This window comes from Egretta garzetta, unplaced genomic scaffold (genome assembly GCF_000687185.1).
Source record: "Egretta garzetta isolate BGI_Z169 unplaced genomic scaffold, ASM68718v1 scaffold213, whole genome shotgun sequence".
Classification (NCBI taxonomy): Eukaryota; Metazoa; Chordata; class Aves; order Pelecaniformes; family Ardeidae; genus Egretta; species Egretta garzetta.
In genome coordinates, this window is record NW_009259242.1 from 2074397 (window position 1) to 2083375 (window position 8979).

Sequence of the window (8979 nt, forward strand, 5' to 3'; positions counted from 1 at the left end):
GCTCACCTCAGCGGGCAGGGCCAGGAGGGGCGGCGGTGAGCCCCGCGGGGCGAGGAGAGGACAACGTGGGACAGGAAGTGGCCTCAGCGCACCAGCAGCTTCCCCAGGGTTATTTGTAGAGAGCGCACAGGGCTGGAGGAGGAGGGGAGTGCGTGGGGTGGTTTTCCAGCTCCCGGGGGAAATGTCCCTGCACTGGGATGAGCGCAGAGAAAGGCACCACCAAAGCGCCTGCTGGAACGCCCGCACCGGGCTGGCACCCTGCTCTTGTTCGAGGTGGGAGTCACCCTCACCGAAGCCAGCGGTCAATCGGTAGCCTACAGCAGCTGGAAGAAGATGACAAGTAGCTTCCATTTGATGCGATAAGGGAGAAGCGGGGGGCAACGTGGTGAAAGTGGCGATCTGGTCTTGCCAGAGCACTCGGAATGCCTCTGAGCATCCACTCAGCAAGGTCGCTTCTGGGAATGCAGCAGCAGGCAAAAGCAGGAGCTTCCATGGGCAGTGGGCACGAGTCCTCGCTCTGGGTGGTTATACTCTGTTGTACTCTCAGTGGTGCTCACTGTCCGCAACATCCTTCCATTGTTAATTCAGCAACAGCAGCTTTCCATGCAGAACTAATAATTAGCTGAGCTTTTACATCACCACTCGGCTGCCTGCACAGTCACATTAATTTTTAAACAAATAGTCGGTGAAAGAGCCTACAAATGCAGGGGCCACATTCTTCACTGGGGAAAGCAGGTGCTGCTCCTCTGAACACAGTGAAGTGACAGCCACGAACAGTGGAGTGGGATTTGATGTTATTATGTGTGAAGCCTGGGCTGCGCATCAGTTGCGCTTTTTTGCCCTTGCCAGTGGCTGTGCCTTTTCCCGTGTATTAGTTCATTCTTTGTGTTTGTATCTAGATCCAGAGTGGGCTTCTTACAAACTTGGAATATTCATTTGTTTGAATTGCTCTGGAATCCATCGCAATCTTCCTCAAATCAGCAGGGTCAAATCCCTTCGGCTTGACTTCTGGGAGAACGATCTTACAGAGGTACAGAGGAAAAAGCAGTACTTCACTTACTTTTCTCCACATTTCATCACAGCCTCCTCTGCCTTGTAATTCTTACGTTGTCCACCATGGACAGAGGAACAAAACCACACAGAGCCAAGTTAACTCCATGGGTAACTTGAGGGTTTTTTTTTTACATAACTCCATGGGTAACTTGAGGGGTTTTTTTTTACAATCTACTCAATCGAATTACACTACTAGGTGATCATGTTTCTAAAAGCCTGCAGGGTATTTTTTTTTATAGCACACAGTAACTCGTCATTGTGGTTTAGAAGCACACGGATACTTCCAGATAGTTTGTTCTATTCGCTAATCAACACACTCTTCTTAAATATGGGTTCTCTCATCTTTCAATTGAATTGTGTTAATAACATAATCACAGTTAATGTCTAGGAGGAGATGAAGGTATAGGGAGATCGTAAATATATTTTCTCCTAATTTTCTTTTTTCTTCTAATCAACAACCATAATCTTGTGTTTTTTCCCATCTGGTTCAGCGCTGTAAATACTGAAAAAGGCTCAGCCACCTAAAAAGTGCCAAAGGGAATTTATAAACCTATGTAGAGATGCACTGAAAGTTACGGTGAGACTGAGCAAAAAGTTCAGTGCTCCCTTTGATACAAGTGTCGGTTTATGTTCATGGCACAGTATTGATTTTGTAGTTGCACACCTAACTAACTTCTTTTGTATTTCAGTTTATGAAGAAGCATGGGAACCTCTGTGCCAAAGCTAAATATGAGGCGAAAGTCCCTCCCTACTATTACATCCCTCAGTCCTGCGATTGCCTGTAAGTTGATGGTGTATTTGCTGCTGCAGACCTTTACAGCTATTGAACTACTGCTTCCCTCTACAGGTCTCTTTGGGTTGGTTGGTGAAAATAGAGTAGAGGCAGATCAGCTTTATCCATGTTTTCCTCTTTCAGGGTTTTAAGAGAGCAATGGATTAGAGCTAAATATGAGCGTGAGGAATTTGTTGCCACCCGAGTCTGCCAAGATCCTTGTTCTGCAGGTAAAAGTTAGGATTGTCAGGGAAAAGGTGTTAGCCTTAAGGCCAACAGCACAGTGTTATGTTTGCAACTTTGAAGATCTTTAGGGTTGGTTTGTTATACTTGAACTGTTGGATATGCAGGCCTTGCTTTGAGTCTAACTTTGAGAAGAAGCTCCTAAGAAAAGGCACTTAGACAAGTGCAAGGGTGTATTCGGATCTTACAGTTCTCTAGTTCTCCACTGATTTTTTCATATGAGGTAAAAATTCTCAGATGGAGAAGAGACTTGAAACTGTGCCACATCACCATTTAGATAAACAGTCCTGCTATTGTGCTGCCCTTCTCTGACCCTTATCTTGGTCCAATCTGCAGGTAGCCGTGAAGGATTCCTCTGGAAGCGTGGGCGGGAAAGCAGACAGTTCCAGAAGAGGCGATTTCTCCTATCAGCAAGGGAAGGGGTGATGAAGTACTACATCAAAGAAGTGAGTTCCTCAGCCAGAGTTGGCCATAGGTAGCTGGTCAGCGCCTGTCCACAGACTCTGCTCTTCACCAGCAAGAAACAGCATAAATAGCTATGTCACTAGTTTTGCAGCCAGGCCAGCCTGTGTTTGGAGCAGCCCAGATGTTTCCCCATTAACATATGTGGTATCTTAGGCAATTGCTCTTTCGGATTTGGCCCTTTTCCTCATCCCTTATCTTAACCCTGCAGCCTTCTTTTGCTTAGTGAACAAAGGAAATGAATACTGCCAGTTGAATGGCAAGATGAAGAAGAGATCTGTCAGCAGCTGTTACTTTTTATATTAGCAAAATATTCTCTCGTCAACTGCTGCAGCATCATCCTCAACATGCCTCCCTTCTGTGGGAGAGTGTAGCTAATTGTTCTCCAGCTATGAGGCTGGAGACAGAACCCACCCCTGGCAATTCAGACACATCCCTCTCAAATAGTGACCCAGCATTTGTCAAGGGAGGAGAGTCGCTCTTTGTAAGTCATTTTATGGAGCATGTAATTAAGGCTTTATATTTCAGGTAGATCCAATATTCAGATATTTTAGGATGTCTGCTTTCTTTTTAGTAGGGATCTAGTTCTCATACAGCGAATCTGTCCTCCATCACCTTCCCTGAGAGCCCTTTAATGAAGTGATGGTTTTCATTTCACAGTCCAGAGGTCCAAAAGCCATTATCAACATTGAGAATCTGAATGCAATGTTCCAGACAGAGAAAATCCAACACGCTCATGGGCTGCAGATCACGTACAACACAGATGGTCAAACAAGGAACCTTTTTGTCTATCACGAAAGTGGAAAGGTAAATACCACAGAGATTTTTGAATAAGCAAGATGCTTAGATGTTGGATCTATATTTTGGAAGAGATACCCTGTTTCTGCAGGATCTGGTTTTATTTGGAGTCACTATGACTTGTAGAATATAGAAAGTTGCAGAATTTGACACTAATAACTATAACATATTGTTCGTGTTCTATTGGGGCATATATTCAACTTCACACCCTGAATAGTCTTAAGGCCTCAGTGGGGCACATGTGTAAATCTCTGTAAGGTAACTGCCTAACCATTTTATACAATTCTGTGGTTATATTCTTTGAAGCCTTCCTGGCATGTGTAGAAAATATTGTTGTTCTGCATTATTTCCAAGCAAACAATGGTAATTTTAAAAAGTATGTCTACAGGGTTTGTTAGATTTTTGTTTCTTCCCTTGCCATAGTTCTCATGTCTTTCTAGGTACAAAGGTTTTTAAACAATCCATAACTGAAACAACTGGAAAAGCCTGTGTACACAGACTTGGGTGACTGTCCAAGCTCAGAATGTCTGGGACCTCCCTGGAGGGACATTTTTTAATTATTTTGGAGGCTCAGTGTTTTTCAGGTGTCTGGGACAAGTCACTGACTCTCTCTGCCCCTTGGGGAGAAAGTATATCTTTGCAAAAAGGTCACAGGGAAGGAAAAAGGCATTTTGGAGGGGCAGCAGTTTTACTCCTTCTTGTTACTCTTATCTTTATGTTTGTATTTGCTCTTTTCCCAGGAGATTGTTGACTGGTTCAATGCCATTCGGGCAGCACGTTACCATTATCTCAGAACAACCTTCCCAACTGTCCCTGAGCCTGAGGTGAGAATTGAACAGGGCTTGAAGCAGTCTATGCAAACATAGCATGGGAAAACATTTTCTCACTTCTGCCAGAGTCAGGTGCTCAAACAGCAGCATATGGGTCTTGGGAATGGACAGAAGAGGTAGAAGGAAAGGCCACCCTGGATAACATGCAAAAACATAGTAAACATTTAAGGCCTAAAAGTCTCCATGTAGTCCTTATAAAGTGTAATCTTTCAAAAACCTTATGTTCCTTCTTATTTCAGACTTCCCTTTACTGAGCAGCCAAAAAAAACCCCAGGCCCCAAAAGCCAAAATTGATGGTGATTAGCTTTGACAGAAACAGAACAGAAAAGCAAGCTTGAATGAGACAGAATTTTTTTTGTGTTTGTGTTCTCCTAGCTCATACCCAGGATCACAAGAAATTATGTCAAAGAAGGATATATGGAGAAAACAGGACCAAAAGTAAGTTACATACTTGGCAGTACACAAACAGGATTATTCCAGGTGGAGAATATTTGATAATTCTAGGACATTTACTAGTAAATGTTTTGTTGAGTGACTATATGCTTCCTGGGTTGACAAAAGACATTATGTTCAAGCTGCTCATGTTCTTTGGGATCATGTTTTATTTTGTGTGGAAAATAAGACTGGGAAGAAGAATCCTCTTTGAAGAGTAAGCAAGTTGGATTAGCTGGCAGTGGACATGCAAAGTACCATTACGCAACACTAGATTGATTGCTGTAGCTGCTAACTGCAGCTCTAGAACTGCAGCTCCTGCTAGAACACATCACATGCTGACTCCCCTACTTCCCTGTTTCTCTTGAAAGTCAGTAGCACATAAGTCACATCTGCTTTTACAGAAAAGTATGACTGAGCAAATTCTCCACAGTGAAGACCATGGTTTGGTTTGGTTTTTGTGGGAAAGTATTTGGGCCATTACTCCTTGGAACAGGAGAGGGAGATTTCAGGCTCCGCTGAAGGAGATAAAGATCCGAGGCTTTGTTTGAACATTACCACTTCTTGCCTTGCTGTTTTCTGAGTGAGCCAAAGTCCCACTAAAAAGTTCAGTGGTCTAATGCTGGCCTTGAATATGCTGGGGTTTTGGCCCAGCGCAGTGGTAGTGGCCCAGTACATTTTCCTGCAGGTACTTACACACAGAGAGAATACTCACAGCTACAAGCATGGAAGATTGTGTGGTTTTTCTCCTGAGGCCTAAATTCTTCTCAAACTGAAGTGAGCCTTAGAAGAGGACCCTTCAGTTCAGCACAGAGCAATTAATAGCTCAAGGAATGGTCAGATGAGTGTAGTTGATGGAATTAGCACTTTTTAAAAAACCTATTATTTGTCCCTACCATGGTACATCCCGCAATGCTAGGGACAACCCCCCAAACCAAAATGCTGAAATTGATTGCATGCTGTCCTCATTATCACCTCTGGCCCAGGGATCATTCTCTGCAGTGCTTTCAATTAATCCATTTGCTGCAACTTTCTTAATCCTGGTAATTTGATCACTGGTAGAACCAAACTTCCCTGCCTTACCCAAAGGATTGTCACTGAATGCAAACCTCTAGTGTGAACCCCGGGAGAAGGGAGCTGAGGGCTGCACACAGCAGGGACTCACCTGTTACCAGTCAGGGGGCTGAATGAAACTGAACTCAAGCTCTGAGTCATTTAAGCAGTCCAGGGATCTGCCTTGAATAGGCTGAACTCCCCTTTGGGACTTGGTCTTTAAAGAACTTCTACCATCTCCTTGCAGCAGAAAGAGGCCTTTAAGGTGCGCTGGTTCTGCCTGGATTCTCAAGAAAGGAACCTGATGTACTTTAAAAATCCACTGGTAAGAGGAGTGTTCTTCACTATTCCACAAGCCCCTTCATGAAGTTGAGTGGGGAGCAAGGGTCTGTTCTCACCCAGCTCTTCCAGCGGCTGCACAAGGCTGAAGCAGGCTCAGTCTCAAGAGTTCATCCCCCTTGTCAATGGATCTCTTTGAAGCTGAGCTGTTTGGGAACTCTGGCCCTTACAGTGGCTATGAGGAAGATCTAAGTCTTTTAAAAGTAGCTGCTACTGCCTGCAGCATTTATAGCCCACCCTCTCCCAGCCACTGTGCCTGTAACCTTAGTCAAGATGAGCAATATACCAGTAACAGGCTTGGCAGCCCCAATATACTGCTGCCTAGCACTGCTCTAGCCACAAGAATATCTTTCTTTGCTCCTTCTGAATACCTGCTGACCAGCTCTGTAAGGATGGGTCCCTACCTCCTTCTTAGAATGCCCATAAGTGTGAAAAAAACTCAGGTGTGTTTCCTGCTGCCTGTCACCTTCATGCATCCCCACTTCCTGCTCCATGTCAAAGGACAGGACAGTGTCTGCTGGGAGCTGCACTGTCCACTGGCTAATGGCTGTCTTCTGCTTCCTTCTTTCTAGGATGCATTTGCACAGGGCCAGGTTTTTATTGGAAGGATGGATGAGGGATACGAAGTACGAGCTGGCTTGCCCCAGGGAGTCCGGGTGAAGAAGAGGAAACCAGCGATCACGGTGGTCACACCAATAAGAGAGTTTGTGTTTATATGTGAGAATGATAGGGAGCAGAGGGAGTGGATAGATGCCTTAAATGGAGTCATTGCCCAGCCTTTGACTAGTTAAGACTAGCGCTGAGTTCTGCTGAACTGCACTTCCTGGGCTCTATTCAGCACTGCTCTGTGGCCTCTTTCTGTTGGCAAGGATGGTGCTCAAGGCCCTGCAGTGACTCCAGTTCAAAGGGCTTCTTCCTTCAGCAGCCACAGGCACAGAAAGGGGGGCAACAGAGAAATGAGTAAGAGGGAGTGCGGATATTCAGAAATTATCTGTGCCCCTGCAGAACCTTGCTTGAAGTTCCTTCTCTCTTCCTACCCTTCTCTGCTTTTGAGCAGAGGAGGCCTTCCTAGCCTGACGTAGGGATGAATCATCCAGTGTTGTCTTATGGAAAAAAAAAAAACAAAATCAATGGAGAAACTCTGACCCCAGAAGGACCGACATGCATTTCCTTGAGGACTCCTGCAAGTGCTGTTATATCAGCTCCTCCTCTTCTTGCCTTGGGCTGATGGCAGAAGGACTCCTGTATATCCTGAAGGATGTACTGACAATCCAGCCAGCGGCATATATCCTTGGGCTGATGGCAGAAGGACTCCTGTACATCCTGAAGGATGTACCTGACAATCCAGCCAGCAGCATATATCCTGCCAGTGAATAGGATCATCTGCTGCATGAATACACAGGGACAGTGACTGAGAGGCAAAGATACCGTATCCTACCAGGAGGATGGCGGGTGTCCTGTTGAATAAATCTAAGATACCAAGTCATGTTGAAGTTACCGGCTGTCCTTCTCAGGGAGGAGCAGTGTCAGGCAGCTACACTCCACCTGGCTGCAGCTCCTGTTCAGAAAGGGACATGGTTGTTTTCAACAGAGTGGGTTTAATGTCTTTTACAGTGTTACATTTCTGGTACAGTAGAAAATAAAAGTCAAGTTTGAATTGTGGAGGATACTGTAATGGAATCACTCTAATGATGACAAGTACTCCTAGCTCCTCGCTTTCAACAGTCTCTGCTGTTTGACTTTTTTATGAGTGGCAAATCCAACATGTGAAGACCAAATTTTTCCAAAGCAATGCCACATAGTGCCCCAACAAACACATAGTGAGTACAGGATGAACATATGCTGATCTGTCTCACCTCCTAAAAAACAGCTGAAGCTTAATGAGCTTGATTATGATTGAAAGGCAGAAACTAGTTTCAGAAGTGTTATCTTCAGTGACTTCCTTGAAGACACTCAATGAATGAGGACCAGTGCTGGAAGTGGAGAGTGGGTGCGTCCCAATCAGGTACCACTTACATCCGTTCTGTGCAGGAATTGGTGAAGATTTGCATTGGCTGATACAGCGCACTGAGTATTTTCTTGCCTCAAGACCAAGTCTGAGATCTGGTTCTACCAAGCAGCCAGTCATTCAGATATTTAATTCTTCTTTTCCAGATAGCCTTAGTTTGCAAATTGAGAGGAAGTCTTGCAGACTAAGTTTCTGGTGAGGCTTCCACCTTTTGCTAGCTATTGCCAGCTAGTCTGAGATACCCAGAATAGTTCTCCTCTTCTGCAGAAATGAGGAAGTGCCAATACTTGCAGGGATTAGTGAGATTAACTTTTTTTTCCCCCCACAATAGTGCAGAAGACTTTTTTGAGTTGGATCATCATTCTGCCCGTCTCAGCCAGCTCATCACCATTCAACTCTGAGCAATCTGCAGCAGTTTTGCTTGCTGTGATATGCGCTCATAAACTTCCCTGTGTTCCCACTCTCTCTCTCCCCCCACAACCCCATTAAGTCTAGCTCATATGCTGGTTCAGTGAAGCTTTTTAACAACCTAATGCTGCAGCCCTTGAAGCAAAGCACCTTCTGACTTGTACGAGGAACAGCGTCAGTCTTCGTCTGACCTATGTTGTTATTTTGAGAGGAACTGAGTAACCCAGGATGACCTCAGAAGAGTTCAGTCCATCCAGTAGCCTAAACTTCACAGGGATGGGGCTCTGCAAGTCCCACTGCGCTGTGTTGCTTCCTTTCCCAGACGGGTTGGTAGACCAGCCATGTCAGCAAATCTGAGTTGTTACAAAACCGGGAAATTCCCTGTGAAAACGAAATCGTGCAAATAACGGCAACTTTTTTTGAGAGTCGGTAAAAGTCAAGGCCAGGTCACGGAGAGCTTTGCGTCACAGTTCATTTCTACGGTGCAACCCTCGGACCAAGTCGCCAGCAGAGGAGGAGATGGGCCAGTGCCGGCCTTGCTGACCGGCCCGGGTGGCTGACCGGCCCGGGTGGCTCCCCGG

At 45.3% G+C, this 8979-nt stretch overlaps 1 protein-coding gene across 2 annotated transcripts; it reads left to right on the plus strand.

The window, feature by feature from the left end:
- The first annotated feature begins 6 nt into the window (after positions 1 to 6).
- On the plus strand, positions 7 to 8942 carry ADAP2 (ArfGAP with dual PH domains 2). 2 transcript variants are annotated; one of them, XR_004841628.1, is made up of 10 exons: positions 7 to 1030; positions 1743 to 1834; positions 1970 to 2055; positions 2405 to 2514; positions 3191 to 3337; positions 4069 to 4152; positions 4534 to 4596; positions 5891 to 5968; positions 6555 to 7987; positions 8322 to 8942. XR_004841628.1 is itself a non-coding variant. In XM_035891628.1 (9 exons), exons 1-9 carry the CDS (start codon positions 800 to 802, stop codon positions 6771 to 6773), a joined length of 1110 nt encoding a protein of 369 aa, XP_035747521.1. In that variant the 5' UTR covers positions 7 to 799; the 3' UTR covers positions 6774 to 8942. The 2 variants fall into 2 exon arrangements, 1 of the variants encoding a protein (XP_035747521.1); XM_035891628.1 differs by having other exon boundaries at positions 6555 to 8942.
- The last annotated feature ends 37 nt before the right edge of the window (positions 8943 to 8979 follow it).